Below are 15927 nucleotides of genomic sequence, written 5' to 3' on the forward strand. Positions count from 1 at the left end.
TGGCAACGTTCTTAGCAAACTCTGGTATGACAAGTTTATTATTCAGTTGGAATGATTTAGGGTAATTTTCAACGAAGAGAAGAGGTTAAAACTAGCTTTTTCCTTCACTATTTAATAGATTGTGAAGAATTCGAGCTTTGAATTAATCTAATGTTCTGGCTCTCTTGGATGTATCACCCTGGAGGATACTGAGCTATCTTAGCAGAACGGTAGGATGTACCTCAGAGGTTTAAACAACGAACCCCTTTGTTTTGTTGTTTCGAAAGAGATGATTTTTGGGATGAAAAGGTAGTCTGGGACACTGTACACGTTTGTACCATTTTTGACCTGGATACTTCTTGTCTTCTTGGATCGAGCACTACCTGTATGTACCTCTGAGGTTTAAAAAACAAACCCTTTTGTTTTTTTGTTTTTTCGAAAGAGATGATTTTTGGGATGAAAAGGTAGTCTGGGACACTGTACACGTTTGTACTATTTTTGACCTGGATACTTCTTGTCTTCTTGAATCGAGCACCACCTGTGTGTACTTCTGAGGTTTAAAAAACAAACCCTTTTGTGTTGTTGAACTTTCGAAAGAGCTGACTTTGGGAAATGAAAAGGTAGCCTGGAATCCTCTGTACCATTTTTTGAATTGAAAACTACTTTTTGGACACACTTTCTTTACTTATTCTATAATATTCAGCTCATTAGAAATATGTGGTCATGGAAGAAAAGCATGTTTACTTAAGACGAAGATTGAGTAGGCTCGATTTAATACGATTTATATCCTAATCTAATTCAGTCTGCTAGTCCCCTCAATCCTCATATCACAGACTATAAGTAAAGGATTTTGATGTAAGACTGTCTCATAAGAAAGTTTTAAAAACGTTCTCTATAGTGAATGATGTGTTTGTTTGTTTATTTTTTCAATTTGTTTAATATATTTCCTTAAAGCTTACCATTGATTGAGATAGGAAGCGTTCTTGAAAAATTGGAGGTCAAACGGTTTCTATCGGTACCATTATGATTATGCATGACTTGAGCTTTTTCGTGTCTTCTTTTTACTTCTTTTCGGCGTGATTCTGAATTTCATTGCGAGATAGCGTTCCTCAGATTTCGGTGTGATGCGTGATGGAGCAGACATTTGATGCGTGGTGCCTGACTTTAGCTTTACTTTGCTAATTTTTGCGTGAACTTTGCAATTTTCGGGGTAGTGATTAGACCAACAAAATTTGACGTGATGCGTGATGCGTAATGGAGCAGACATTTGATGCGTGGTACGTGACTTTAGCTTTACTTCAATAATTTTTGCGTGATCTTTGCTATTGTCGGGGTTGTGATTAGATCAACAAAATTTGGCGTGATGGAGTGATGAGGGGAACCGCAGGGCATCTTTCAACCTATGTATATCCTATTTATGTTGTGTTAAAGGTTTTATTGTTACATAAGTGTTCCCGTATCATATCAGGACAGTGTTTGCCTATTGTTATATTATGCTGATTATAAGCAAAAAAGATTTTCCTCTTCCTGACCAATCTTGCTCCACATCCGTGTCAATCTAATGTGAAAAAGGTTGTGAATTAAAATTGATGAGTAAGCAAGCTATATCCCTCTTATTTAAAAACAAAATCTTTAAGCTGCAAAAAAAGTTATCTACAACTTTTTACAGATTAATTATTGTTGTTTCTTGCAGTTGCTGAATTCGGAAAATTTCGTATAGCATTTTGGTGATATGTAGCTCTGTGTATGTTTTCTCATAGCCACGAACTCTTTCCTCTGAAAAAAATTAGAAAAAAACCTTCCTAATTTCCTTAATATCTTTGTGTCTTAAAGAAATCCGGCTTTAAATTTCCCATATTCACTGACTGAATCAACAAAGAGATTATTGGGCGGAGAATGTAAAGTCATTTGAAGATCATTACCGGATCAAAAGTAAAAACAACCTTTGTAAATTCATTTGTTGTACACTATATGAGAGTGACTTGGCTTTAGATGACACAGGTTAAAATTATCGGAGTTTTTTATTTTTCTAAATATGCGTGGGATTGTTTCGAATAGAATTCCCTCGAGGAATTCCTAAGAGATTTCTATTGTAATACCCCCGAAACAATCCCAGAATGTATCGCTTTTTTAGAAAAATAAAAAACTCCTATTAGATCTATTCCAAGCCATCATGATTCGTTGCTTTTCTGGTTTCCTTGGGCTGACCGTTTGTACCGTCAACTGCTCTAACTTGGGACTATCTGACAAAACATGGGACGGCAATTCGGCCACCATTTCACCGAGCCTCCAAAGTCATTTGATTTGAGTTAAGGAACGGCGTATTAAAAAATACACGATTTCTCTTTCGATTTTATTACAGTAAGTAAAACACAGACCAGATATGCAACAGTCCCATGTTTCGACCGATCGTCCCAAGTTAGAGCAGTTGACGGTACGATTTGTGTTTGAAAAAAGTGAAGTAGTATGAAGGCTTATGTGAATTTAATGGTCGGATTTGGTTGAAGATTTGAATGTTTCATGGCCATGACGGGAGCTTGCTGGAGCAGTTTACCAATAAAACTCTCCAAATTTGCCTAATTTGATTTACCTAAAGAAGGGGAATTGCAAATGTTTATACTTTTTCTCGTGTAAATTTAGGTCAATATTTTACCTCTCAGAATAACTGATTCTACAAAACTTACATAAAGAGCCCTCACATTTTTTTGTCATTCTTCGAACTCTCGTGTGAAGGATTAGTGACGAAAGGGTGCTAAGCATCGCTCGATATTTTTTCCATGGTGAAAAGTGGAGGAAGGCAAGAAAGCTTTCTTTCAACTAGACACTATATTTTTTGAGGAGGCAGTAATTTTTGTGAAGACTCTATTTTTTTTCTTATTTTTCAGCATAAAACTGCTCTTAATTCTAATTCGTTTTTATCAAAAATGTTTTTCAGTTCTGATATCTCTTTCAGACTGTATCTCCCATATTATGAAGATTTGTTGATTTGTGCGGAACTTTACTCTCCATTAGTTAACACTGCCATCCCATTTAACATAGTCATACGAAACTTTTCTTTCAAAATTTATTTTCACAGTTCTCAAATTATATCTATAAAAGTTTACGAATGAGGACTTTCAAGACACAAATCTCAGGATTTATATTCTTCATTTTTCTAGTAGATGTAACACTTTTTTCGAGTAATAGTAAACTATTTGGTGTAAGTGTAGTCCAAACTTTTTGAACCATTTACATACTCTTTCATCCAAAGACCTTAAGAAACAATATGCATTTTGAGAGATGAGAAATAGTTAATTGGTTTTATTGGGTCCAATAGAAAATGTAAGGTTTTAAATAAATAATAGGATTTCGAAATTCCATTTTTTCTTGACGAACATAATTTTTATACGTGGGAGCAGGGAGGTCACTGTATTTCGAAAAATTACAAAATAGTTTTTCCATTAGGGCTATTTGCTTGAATCTTTTATGAAAAAATAAGTCTAGAATCACATTACAATTTTCTTTTCTATAATTTTCATGTTAGCTTCCTTCACAGGGTAGCCGCGGTGCTTTTTGTATTTTTTGACAATCGACATACATGATTTATTTATGTGTTTTAAAAGTCTGAAATTTTTTATTTTTTAAAACTGCCTCTTCCCTTTTCCGTCAATACTATGCTTTTGAGGAGGATATTGAGTTCGGTCATGTAATTACTTTGTAAGTGACTATTCCTTGGCATCTATTATTGAATTTATTTAATTTCAGCTATACAGAGGTCATAGTCGGGGAAACGTCCGTTCGGTCCCGTCCGGTAATTGTAATTTTATCTTCAGAATAACTAGAAACTAGATCTTATTCATGCAACATTTATTTTATTTTATTTACAGCAATGACCTTTCAAAACAATTCATCACTACTGAAGAAGTACCAACCATTATCAGCTTCTGGTGGTACTCAACAATCTCTTGCAATGGAAGTGACCTATCTACCCTCTGAAATCCTCAACATCATCGCCCTTGTTATTCCATGTCTTTTAGGAACATTTGGTAATCTACTTGTCACCTATGTATTCATGTGGAAGAAACGTAGAATGCGGAAACCGTTCGAATCTTTACTATCAATACTAGCTGTAGTTGACATGTTTGCATCAATGGTTGTTCCTGTATTATTCATCTATGGTGCTATTACGAAATACCGACGTTGGCATTTCGGATATATTGGATGTAAAATGATTTCAAGTTTTTTCCCAATCAGCGTGACTTTATCTCAAGGGATACTCGTTTTAATTTCATACGAACGTTACAAATCGATTAAAGCTCCATTCGAGCGCTCGCTGCGACAAAGTTTCATTCTAGTTTGGATGCTCATCACTTTTGTCATAGGTTTGATATTGGTATCTCCTTATGTATACGTTCTGGAGTTGGTAACTTCTGACCAGTACGGTATCAACACTTGTATTCCGTCGGAGAAAGAAACAAGCATAATGTTGTTGTATAGCATTGGGAATGTCATCAGAGACTTTGGAGCTACTTTTGTTATGATAACATTGGGCCGAATGTCGAATAATGTTTTAAAGCGAAGCAATACGCAATTGAATGCGGACATGACACAATTTACGGACGGCCCTAGATGTCGTAACATGGAAAAAGCTCGTAAAATGTTGATAGTGGTTGTCATAGTATTTTCCACGTGTGTCATCCCACTGGATGTATTTCAGTTTATTGTTTACATTTTGTATCATGTTGGAGTGACATTCAGTAAACGTGCTTACGAGACTGTTCTAACGTTCAATTCAGTGTTGAGTGTTCTACAAATTATGAACAGTGCGACTAATGTTGTTATTTATTCGAGGATGCACAAAGACTTTACGCGCTCCTTGTTTTCTAATGCTCGTAAAACGCTTCGAAATTTCTCGCAAATTGTTCGAGAGTTTCGTATGAGTGACCAGAAGAAAGAACAATCAACGGAACTTTTAGATTTATCTTTGTAAACGACTTGGAAAGGGCTCCAAAAATATATTTGAAATCTTAGAGGTTTTATTTTGAAAGATGAAAAAAGTGAAGCTTTCCTACTAAAGGTTACTTTAAAGTTTATTGTAGCTCAGGCTAACACAATTCTACCCAGGATTTACAAGGAACTAAGGAACTACTAAAACAATTTTCAAATAATTGCTCCCGAAGGGAGCCTATGTTGCTTCACGAGGCCGTGCTGGGGATCGAGCTGGCGAAAAATTGTTCAAGAAAAAAAACGGGACGATGTAACCTAGTGACCGCATCTACTAAAAGATTGCCGTGTGGTGAGCTTTTAAGCTAGCTCGACCGCGCGAACAGATATTTTGCGTCTTTAGCGCTCCAAAGTCATAGCTTGGAATACAACAACAAAAAGCAACGAAGCAACTTGGGACCAGTCTGCCAGTTGGTTTCAGAAAGTAGAAGGTATATAAATCCCATATACTGTTCTGCAACTTTGATAGTAAGTATAATACTATTTTATCAAAAGTAATGTTTCAGATAGGAAAAGTAATGTTTCAGATAGGATGTACGATTGAAAATTATTTTAAAGAATTTCTTTTTGCTTTGTATCCTTGTTGTATAATCAGGCATCAGTTACTTTACTGTTACTTTTGGGTACTTTTTATCAGAAATTGGAAAAAAATTGCATACCACCATTAACGAACTTTCTGTTTATCTCCAGGCGATGTCAATTGAATTCAATTGATCCAAATTTTCGTAATTAAATTGAACTATCAACTTTTATCAAACAGAATCAAACTATAGGTGTTTGGTGGTTACTGAACCTGATCGAAGACGACCCTGTCTAACGAAAGAAATATTTCTATCCCCAGACAAACAAATTGCGCTGGGACCAAATAAGTGAACCACGCGGCTGGATAAGTGAACGTGTTGTCACAAGTTAACGCACGATCGACTAAGTTCGCATGAAAGCGGGCAGAATAGGGATGGCCATCCATATGGTGAAATTGACGCCCATGTGTGATCGCCCAGTTTAAGTACTTCTCGCAGACACGGAACAAGAAAATCCCTGGAGTCCGGGGAATCGGCAGGGTCGTTCGAACATTCAACTTTACTAGAATCTTTTAGTTTCGTGACTGTTCGATTTGGTTGCGGTAATCTAACACCTATCGTTTGATAATGTTAGATTAGATTGGTACCCGTGAAAAAGGGTAATTTGCATCATTTGAGGGAAACTTTACATTGCCTCCAAACTGCAGACCTTTCTTGGTCTGCACTTTGTCTAAGCTAAAATGTAAATTAAATGTTTTACAATTTTAGTACCAGAAAGCTCTACTATTTGGAGGCGATACCAGTTTCCCTCCAGTGATTACCCTTTTTCACGGTAATCAAACAGTCTGATTGACACCACCTGGATATTTATTACAAATTATCTATTGACAGTTTCTTCTTCTCTATTCCTATTTCAGCTTTATGGCTTTGCCTTCCAGCCTTCGTTCATTCACCATGACAAATACCATATTAACCATTAAAGTAGTTTTACACGTTGGATGTACCGTCAACTGTTTTAAAGCCAGATTGACATTATATGTTTTTATGAGATCTGAATCGCTGCTTCAAATACGCTGAGTTTGCACAAAGATAGCAGTTGTTCAACCAATCATCAAACTTCATTTTAATATAATATTTCAATGACAAGAGAGTTTTGACTTCAAAATGTTGAAAAAGAATTGGAATGAATTTGCCTGCGTTTTTAATGGAGCTGTGCAATGTTTGTGCAATGGGACACCGAAACAGCAACCATTTTCACCGAACCTCCACAGAATCCTTTTTTGTACTGTCCAAGAAACATGGAAATCTGTTTGTTGTTGAAGAGGATGTGACGATAGAGAGAAAAAGCTGACCAGAAAGCAGTATGTCTCATGTTATCTCAAGTAATTTCATAATAGTTGACGGTACACAAACTTGACATTAACACTCCTTTTGTTGGAGAAATTCCTGAAGGATATTTCATGTTATGTTCCTGTTGTTTGGTTGTATTTTGAATCATTTTGGTTTTGGAATGCTTCTGTACCCACTGTATTCTTTACAAAACAATATTTCATTACGATATAGACAACAACTTAGCTCAAAATTATATCATTGTCAAAATATGGTCTTGGAAATTATAAATTCATGTTTTGATATGTTTGTTATTTTTATTTTTGTTATTGTTGTTTCAAAGAAAATGCTTTTGAGAAGAAAGTCATTCTAAATATTTCCTGGAGATTATTCCAAGACCCTGCCTATAAAACATGAAAAGCTTTATAATTCAAGCTTTATAAGGTATCTATTAAAGGGGGCATGTTTAGTGCAAGCTATGGCTGAGAAAAATTGAATACTTTGCAATATCACTGTATTTCTGACAAAAATAAACACGGCCTTTTCTGAATTTCGATCAATCACTGTCAAATGCCTGTCATCGGGAGCATCATAGCGAAAGCTACTTGCTAGTTTATTAATGATTCAATCCAATTCCCTCAGTTGAGGCTTTCAAAACAAAATACACCTTGAACATCAAAAAATCAGTTATCTTCGTGAATTTTAGATCGCAAAATTGAAGTGATTAAAAATGAGTCGGATCTCTTCTTTTAAAAGAAACCCAGCTGGCGCACAACGTTATTTCAGCGTTCACTTAATGTTATATGGACGTTGTGAACGTTATACCCAGCTGTTACTTCTTTGACTTGTTTATTGTTATTCAGCAATTTTAGGCTCAGTTTTATCTTAAATTTTCTTATTTTTCGGCCTTTTCGAACCCTGTTGTTGTGAAATTGTTCTTGTTAAAAAAAAAAGGAAGTGTATATCTAAAAAATCTGCAGGGTATATATTTCTGTAAAATGTGTTAATTTTACATTTATCTAGTTCAGTTGACGTTAGAGGTCACTCTTAACTTTAGTACTAATTGTAACGAGAAAAGAGAAAATGTTGCTTGTTAGCCTAAAAACCGCCTTAATTCTTATATTTTTCCAATTTGCATTGTCACGAATGTTAAAATTTCAAGAATGCAATTTGTTTGATGCTGAGTTTTCGGTAGTCACTCGCCACCACATATTATTACTTGGAGGACAAGGTTTTCGTTTCCAAAGAGTGCCAAACATGACGCTGTTGAATTGTTTAAATATGTGTATGTACCATCCAAAATGCTTCTCAGTAAACCACTCTCCCTCCACATTGACTTGTCAACTTTTGGGAAATGCAGCTTACATGTGCGGTGGACGTTATGATCTTTTATATGATTCTGATTGGAATCATTACGAGACCAAAGATAAAAAAGCGGTAAGCCATTTTTTCTCTCGTTTATTTGAAGATGTTAGTTTTCGTTTCCTTCCTTTTTTATCCACACCTTCGCTACTACCTTCCTCCCTTCTGTCCTTCGCTCCTCCCTTCTTCCCTTCGCTCCTCTCTTCTACCCTTCGCTACTTCCTTCTTCCCTGCGCCACTCCCTCTTTCCTTCCCTACTCCCTTCTTCCCTTCGCTACTCTCTTCTTCCCTTGGCCACTCCCTTCTTCCTTTCGTCACTCCCTTCTTCCCTTCGCTACTCCCTTCGCTACTTCCTTCTTCCCTGCGCTATTCCCTTCTTCCCTTGGCAAATCCCTTTTCCCCTTTCCTACTCCCTTCTTCCCTTCCCTACTCCCTTTTTCCCTTGGCCCCTACGGCCACTCCTTTCTTCCCTTGGCCACTCCCTTCTGCCCTTCGCTACTCTCTTCTCTTCGCTCTTCGTTACTTCCCTTCCTTCCCTGCTCGCCACTTTCCCTTCCTTTGCCCTTCTTTTTCCCTACTCCCTTCTTCCCTTTCGCTTTGTTTTTTCCCTTCTTCTATGTCCCGCTTTTTCCCTGCTTCTCTCTTTTTCTTCGCCACTTTCCCCCACTCTCCCTCCTTCCCTTCTTCCTCGGCCACTCCCTTTCCTTTCTTCCCTTGCCCACTCCCTTCTTCCCTTGGCCACTCCCTCTGCTTCCTCTTCTTCGCCACCTCCTTTTCTTGCTCTTCTAACTCCTTCCCTTCCTCCCTTCGCCTCCCCCACCTTTCCTTCTTTTCGCACCAGCCCCTTCTGCCCGTTCCCCACTCCTTCTTCCTCCCCCTTGGCCCACTCTACTTCCTTCTTTCCCTTCGCGGGCCACTCCTCCTTCTTTTCTTTCTTCCCTTCCCGCCACTCTTGACCTTCCTTCCTTCCCTGCCCTCTTTTTCCCTACTCCCTTCTTCCTTCCCTTCGCTTACTCCCTTCTTCCCTTGTACCTTACTCATCCCTTCTTCCCTTCGCTACTTTTTCTACTCTTCTTTACTTCTGACTCCTTCTTTCCCTTGGCCACTCCCGCTTCTTTCTTCTTTTCCCTTCGCTACTCCCTTCTGTCCTTCGGTTAACTTCCTCTTGCTTCCCAACTCTTCTTTCCCTCTTCGTCTTACTCCCTTCCTTTTCCTCCCTTCGCTCCCTTCCTCCCTTCGCCGTTTCCTTCTGCCTTCCACTTTCCCTTCTTCCCTTCGCTACTCTCCCTTCTTCGCTTTTTTCGTTACTACCTTCTTGTTTTCCCTTCTCTTTTTCCTCGTTTCCCCTCTTACCCTTCTTTTTCGTTTTCTCCTCTTTCCGTCCGCCTTTTTTTTTGTTCCCTTCCCGCTCTCCTCCACTTCCTTTTCCCTTTCGGTGCTCCTTTTCCCTTTTCCATTGTTCGTTTCGTTCCTTTTTTTTAAATCTCCCTTCTCTTTTTTGTTTCTGTCCACCCTCCTCCCTCTTTTTGGTCCGCTTCTTCCCATTGGTTACTTCCCCTCTTTCCTCGCCTCGATCCTTTGTTACTCCCTTTTCCCTCCATGTTCTCCCCTTTTCCGCCACTTTCTTTTCTCTTCTTTACTCCGCTCTGCCCCGTTTCGCTCATTCGTAAACCCACTTCTTGTGCTTTCGTTACTATCTACCCCTTTTTCGTTCAAATTCGTTTTTTTTTTCCCCTCTCTTTTTCCCACCCTTGTTATTTGTTTTCGGTTTTCTTTCCTTCCTCTTCCCTTTTTCCTTTCCACTCCCTTTATGCTCCTCCCCTAAAAAAAAACCCCCTTTGCAAAATTCCCTTTTTTTGTCCCTCCTCCCTTTCTGCTTTAATTCAACTCGCTGTTCCCCCCTTCCCCCTCCCTTCTGGCCCAGTTCTCATGCCCAAAGGTTCGAATCCACTTGTATTATTACCACCTGTTGGTGATAAGTGATTTTGCTTTCCATCCCCCTACTCCCTTCCCCGAACCCACTGAATTTAGGTACGATGGAGGAAAGAGAGAGAAGCCCCGTTCTAGTCGATACACCCCCCTTCACTCCCTTCCCTGAAACCCCTCCCTCCCTGTGAAGCCCCATGTTTGAAAAACCCCTCACAAAAGATCATTTTGCCGCCACCCCCCCTTCCCCCAAGTTTAGATGTCTGTTTTCTTCAAAAGTTCTTTCCCTTGCCTTGATTCGTTATGTGTTTTAAGGGTTAAAATTCTCCCCCCCCAACCCGTTTAAATCCCTCCCCTTTTCTGCTTGACCTACTGTTGAATTCTTTTTTTTCCCTCTGCCTTTCACCAGTTTTAAAATCTCTTCGTTTGTTTTTTGGTTCTTTCCATTTCACCAGTTCGTTCATTGATTCATTTAGATTGGTGAAGCATGTGAAAAAACGAATTCGTGTGCTTTGAACGAACGATGCGAGGATACTTGCCAGGGAAGACGTTGTGTCTCTATTTATGGTATGCTTTTCAGACCTCTGCCAAAAAGATTATTAAGATAATGACAACAGTTACTTTCGTCTCACATGAAAGATAGAAAGGCCTTAAGCATAAATTATTTTACGTGCAGCGACTACCTCGTTTTGAAAATGTTTTACCAGAAGGTGAATAAATCCCTCGAGCCTTTAATTCTTGATTTTATAAATAGAGTAAACTTATTATCTGGTTGAAGTTCAATGGGCTTTTCCAGAAAAAAACTTTACCCCCACTGTTGAGGATATTGATTTTTCGAAGTATCGAACCCCCTGGATATCCACTCTTAAAAATATGCTGAACCCCCTGGATATCCTCTCTTATAAAGATGCTTACCCCTGGATATTGTATCTTTCACTTGAAAAAACACTTTACCCCCTGGATATCCGATTTCCTCAACAGGGGGGACGGACTATTTATGGAAAAGCCCAATGCTAGAGAATAATGATACTCGTAGATCCTAAAATTATTGAAATCATTTCAAGGGATGAAATTATTACACAAAATAATATAATTCTTGTATCATGGATTTCTAGGCCTGTTAGATGGTAAATGCTTATATGCTGAACAGTCACCGAACCATCCTGAGTATCCGGCTTCAAAAGCCTTTGATGGCGAAATTGGTCTCCAAACTTCTTACTCAGCAACTTTCGCCGGAAGGGTTGGGCCACATTGGTTAAAAGCTTCATTCCATCGCCGCGTTTTCATCAGCGAGATCGAATTGGTCAATCGCCAAGGGTCGTGGATACGAAGTCATAACAACAAATTGAATATTACCACAAGTTTACGCCATTCAAACGGGGATTCGTCTATCACCAAAGAAAATCCAATGTTTGTTTTTGTAGAATATTACAGAATTTTCCCTTGGATGGCGCAAGCAGATGTCTTGTTGATTCAGAAAGTAGAACCTAATTTGCCGCTGTATATTTTAACCCTGGATGAAGTGTTCATTCGTGGATATATTGTTTATGTTTAAAATGCCTGGAGATTATTTTTAGAGCTGAAGCCTTGGCATAATAATTTTTAATTTTTATTCAATGAAGCAATTTTCTCTAGATTATTTGAACAGGGTCTTTTTCTTAAAAATTGGTTCCGACATTTAAAAACATATAAAAACGCCAAACTAAGTCACAGAATGGTAATGATAAGTTTTATCTAAAGTTTTATATTTTTTTGAGAAATTGGCCTGTATATACTACCGCCAACCGGCCTAATGACTCTTATAACAATTAAAATTTTTAACTTGTGTTTTTATTAATATACTATAAGCAGTAGAATTGTTTTATAGCACACAGGAAATGCTCCCGGGTTCATAAATGCCAGAAACCGGGCTGTAATACACCTTTTCGACCGTAGCTGCCAATAGCTACGCGGGCATTTTTTGTCCGTTTTACCACCCTAAAACTCGATCCAATCCTTCTTTACACCTTTTTCTATTGTCTATAGGCTGTGCGAAAAAAAGACTGGCACGGTTTAAGGGTGGTAAAACGGAAAAAAATACCCACGCGGCAATTGGTGGCTACGGTTGAAAAAGTATAATTTATTTAATAGTATGATATATCAGAATCACTCGGAATTTAATAAAACAAAATTCACCTTTATCTCTTTACTCTTGTGACTTATCGTGAAGCGATCCTTCAATGCAGCTATCCTGTTAGATTTCATGTTTCAAAAACTTCATTAAGTAGGAAAAGAAAACTTTGACTGCTTGCCGCATTGTATATTTAGATATTTCGAGCGCTAACCTTTTGAAGTGAGTCGATAATCCTAGTGTTCAGTGATACAGTATCTTGTTGTTCCATTCGAAAAGTACAATTTGTTTCAAAACGTTAATGAATTTCCGTCAATGAAATGCAGAGTTTTTTTAAAATCCACCTCATTTGGACACATAGTATCAAAGTGGGTACAGAGACAAGAAAATAAATAAATTAGAGCCTTTTTAACTCGAACCTCTATAACTTCCACCCCTTCATTTAATTTCCTTAACTCGAACAAATGCGTTTTCCCCGTTCGGGTTCGACCTATGAAGACTCCACTGTACCAAAATCATCAGTTATCCTATACAACGGCAACGCGTTATAGACCAATTAAGCAACTCACTTGTGTATTCAGTAGGGTTTCAGCGAACACTGCATGAGTCCTATAGTGTAGACTAGCGATGTTTCGTTATATGAATGATCATGTCAATAATTTTCAATAAAAAATTTCTGCAAATATTTACAAAATAATTAAAAGCGCATTGATAAAAATCTTTAACTAAAGTCTCACGATATAATCTACAGCTAGAACGAAAAAGCCATTATCCAATCCAAATTCTATCAAAAGTCAATGCCTTTTTTGCCTCCGCTGCAGATTATATTTAGACAGACTTTATCAACAAAAACAAAAACAAAAACAAAAACGAAAAAAAAATTTACATCTCTTTCAGGGAAGTCATTTTTAGTCATAATTATAGAATTTCCATTTCGTCCAATAGTATTCTTGTATTTGCATCCAAAACATTCCGATTTCACTCTCTCTGATTGTATACATCTGACAATCGCGACGTATCAATTTTACCGGTGTCTTTAACGGAGCAAGCAGTTGTCTTTGAAGTGAGGCAGCTAAGACCCATCCGTCCTTCAATATTTAGACTCGATCATAAGGCGGGCATTATCACTTTTCGTGTGTATCCAATAATTTTTCTCCTTTGAAAGAACTTTATCTTTCTCTTAGAGAGTGTCACATCCCACATGGTCTTTTAAAACGGTCGTCTTGATGTCTTACCCAGTCTCCTTTCTTATACACCCCTTTCTCACAGACCCAGTACGATTCTTTTAGCCAGTTGGGGTAAAAAAAGTGCGGAAACTCGATGAGGGTTGATATTTCCATATTTTTTTATGGCTAGGGATTTAAATTCCATTGTTCTAAGCTTCAAAAAGAATTCAGTGGGGATGGGAAAAAATAGGATACTATTTTGCAGTGGGGATTGGCATATCTGATTATTTTTCTGTGGGGACAAAAATTGGAGGATAATTTTCCACTGGGGACGATATTTTGGACAATTTTTCCAATGGGAAGAGATCCCAATGGGTCTGTGAGAATGAGGTGCTCTTATGTTCCAGAGCTGAAATTCCCTTCTCCCAAGTGAGCACCATCCAATTCTTTAGTGATTTGGTGACTTCATAATATGTTCCAAGAGCTATCATTAAAGCCTGAATAAAAGTTCCTATCCGTATCATATTTCAACGTTTGTTTGTTTTAGAACAAATTTGATATCTTTCTTCCCTTGCATCGAAGGTTCCTATCTATTTCTAAAGTTATCATATTTCCAGCAAGTTTTTTATTGTTTCAGCACGGATTTGATGTCTTCTTCCCAAGCACCGAGAGCAATCATAATCATGAAGCCACACCATAAACCAATGTTGGTTAACATGATGCAAAACCATGGATGACGTTTCAATGAAGAACTGTGCAAGATCTCCGGTAACTATGAAAACAAAGAATGATGAATGGTCTTCTGTCCTTTACAAAAAGGTTTAACTTTTGTTCATGACTATTCTTTGCCATCGTAAGTCATGTGGTGATTTTTCGGAGTGGGGCGTTGCGGAGCGGGTGGGGGGTGGAGGTTGGAAACAAGCGCTCTGGGTTTACTCAATCTTTGTGAGTTGAATCAGAATGAATTCATTTTAACCCATTGCTGTGACACAGGATATGCCTCTTCCAGTAGCAGTACACCAGAGAAAAAAGAGCTGGAAAGAAATGATCTGAGATGACCCAATCTAATGGTTAGGAGTCTCAAATGGTAAAGCAATAAGTGCGTTTGATTTCCATAATAAGAATATGCCACTAAAGGTTCAACAATCTTTTGGCTACCATTTTTCTAAATCTATTTCTATAAGCAAAAATTTGGGTAAAATGACCAAGGTGGAAGAGATTGCACGAAACATAAAAAAAAAATATAAAAAAAAAAACAGTTGGGAAGATTGCCAATAAATCTAAATCTACTCATTCTCTACTCACCATATCAACCAGTGCAATATATACAAATAATCCTGCAGTGATTGCGAAAATCCAATTGGTAGCGGCCCATTGCGTACCCAGAGAAACGCCGATTATTCCACCGATAAACGCCGTGAGAGATGAAATGAAGTTCATAACCAGAGCTTGTTTGATCGATAACCCTGAATTCAATAACACTGCAAAGTCCCCTAAAAAGAAATGTTTGTGTGGATAAATCTTTGAACAAAGGCTTAACCTGAGAAGATCGTAAAGCAAGGCTACCTTGCTTTGTACCATACCCGTTCTCTTTCAAGTCTTCTGAATGTTTTTGATGAAAAATGTGTAACATTATAAGTGCTGAAATAGTGTGAGCCTTAAAATTGTTTTCTAAATTTTCTATGAGGTTCTGAATCTACAAGAATGTCAAACATTACACGTCAAATTTGGAGGACTCCCCCATTTCAAATTTTAGCCACTATTTTACAACCAGCTTTTCCTTATCTTTGCATATATAACTCTTTGTACTAGTAATAACATGGTATAGAGGGTGATTTGGGATTAATAACCCCGAGGTTCATTGAAAACATTTCAAAATAGCCCGAACGTAGTGAGGGCTATTTTGAAGTGTTTTCAATGAAACGAGGGGTTATTAATCCAAAATCATCCGAGAATACCATGTTATTCCACGTTAATTATATGGTCAAAAAAAGAATTGAAGAACACTCAATCGCTATTCTTTTCGAAACATATAAAAAGATTCGACTGACACTCTTATTTTGATTGGCTTAAAAATTTCGTAGGATATTTTGTTAACCAATCAAAATATCGTACGATACTTTTCTTTCAACCAATAGAATTTTTTGTTTACATCAGGGCGATTACAAAAAAGCGGGGCTATTACGGATTTATCGCCCCGCTCGTCCTTTACAAATCTAAGCTAAATGTAATCAACCATATAATTATGTTTGTAACTCTAATTCAGCCTACTCTAGCCATTTCTCTAATTTAGCCTACTCAAGCTATTTCTTTGTGTCCCCTGTTAGTGCAAAAAAAAAAATACATATGTTGTTTTCCTTTTTATTTTTATACAATCTTATAATTTGTATGTATGGATAATGGGTCTTAGGACATTTGATACTTAAAATATAGATAGATAGATAGAAATTGAAACTACTTGACAGAATTAACCATCTAACCATCTAACAGAAAAGATATAAATTTTTCGTCATTGAAAATCACTTGGTACACACTCCTGAGCGATAATACT

General features: G+C 37.5%; 3 protein-coding genes and 1 long non-coding RNA gene across 4 annotated transcripts in view; 3 read left to right on the forward strand and 1 right to left on the reverse strand.

Annotated features, from left to right (window-relative positions):
- Positions 1-3828: 3828 nt before the first annotated feature.
- LOC136820124 (type-1 angiotensin II receptor B-like) lies at positions 3829-4962 on the forward strand. Its single transcript, XM_067076363.1, has one exon. The coding sequence runs from the start codon at positions 3848-3850 to the stop codon at positions 4946-4948; it is 1101 nt and encodes a 366-aa protein (XP_066932464.1). The 5' UTR covers positions 3829-3847; the 3' UTR covers positions 4949-4962.
- A 339-nt stretch (positions 4963-5301) lies between these two features.
- On the forward strand, positions 5302-7186 carry LOC136820125 (uncharacterized). Its single transcript, XR_010848529.1, has 2 exons — positions 5302-5430; positions 6401-7186. It is a non-coding gene; the product is annotated as an uncharacterized lncRNA (long non-coding RNA).
- Positions 7187-7825: 639 nt separating this feature from the next.
- LOC136820130 (uncharacterized) lies at positions 7826-11992 on the forward strand. The gene is made up of 3 exons (XM_067076367.1): positions 7826-8249; positions 10577-10667; positions 11216-11992. Exons 1-3 carry the CDS (start codon positions 7896-7898, stop codon positions 11653-11655), a joined length of 885 nt encoding a protein of 294 aa, XP_066932468.1. The 5' UTR covers positions 7826-7895; the 3' UTR covers positions 11656-11992.
- An 848-nt stretch (positions 11993-12840) lies between these two features.
- LOC136820128 (metal cation symporter ZIP14-like) overlaps positions 12841-15927 on the reverse strand; it is a 33470-nt gene continuing 30383 nt past the window's right edge. Inside the window, exons 11-12 of the mRNA XM_067076365.1 lie at positions 14682-14869; positions 12841-14148 (exon numbers count right to left, since the gene is read on the reverse strand). Coding sequence (XP_066932466.1) covers positions 14002-14148; positions 14682-14869 — 335 coding nt within the window. The 3' untranslated portion in view covers positions 12841-14001. The remainder of the gene's footprint in view (positions 14149-14681; positions 14870-15927) is intronic.

Source organism: Clytia hemisphaerica, unplaced genomic scaffold (genome assembly GCF_902728285.1).
Source record: "Clytia hemisphaerica strain Z4C2 unplaced genomic scaffold, Clytia hemisphaerica genome assembly, whole genome shotgun sequence".
Classification (NCBI taxonomy): Eukaryota; Metazoa; Cnidaria; class Hydrozoa; order Leptothecata; family Clytiidae; genus Clytia; species Clytia hemisphaerica.

Excerpts from the sequence above, each read along its gene's own strand:
- LOC136820124 (XM_067076363.1), top strand. The coding sequence starts at position 3,848 with ATGACCTTTCAAAACAATTCATCACTACTGAAGAAGTACCAACCATTA.
- LOC136820130 (XM_067076367.1), top strand. The coding sequence starts at position 7,896 with ATGTTGCTTGTTAGCCTAAAAACCGCCTTAATTCTTATATTTTTCCAA. Across the intron at positions 8,250-10,576 it reads AGACCAAAGATAAAAAAGCG|ATTGGTGAAGCATGTGAAAA; the intron begins GTAAGCCATTTT and ends TGATTCATTTAG. Across the intron at positions 10,668-11,215 it reads ACGTTGTGTCTCTATTTATG|GCCTGTTAGATGGTAAATGC; the intron begins GTATGCTTTTCA and ends ATGGATTTCTAG.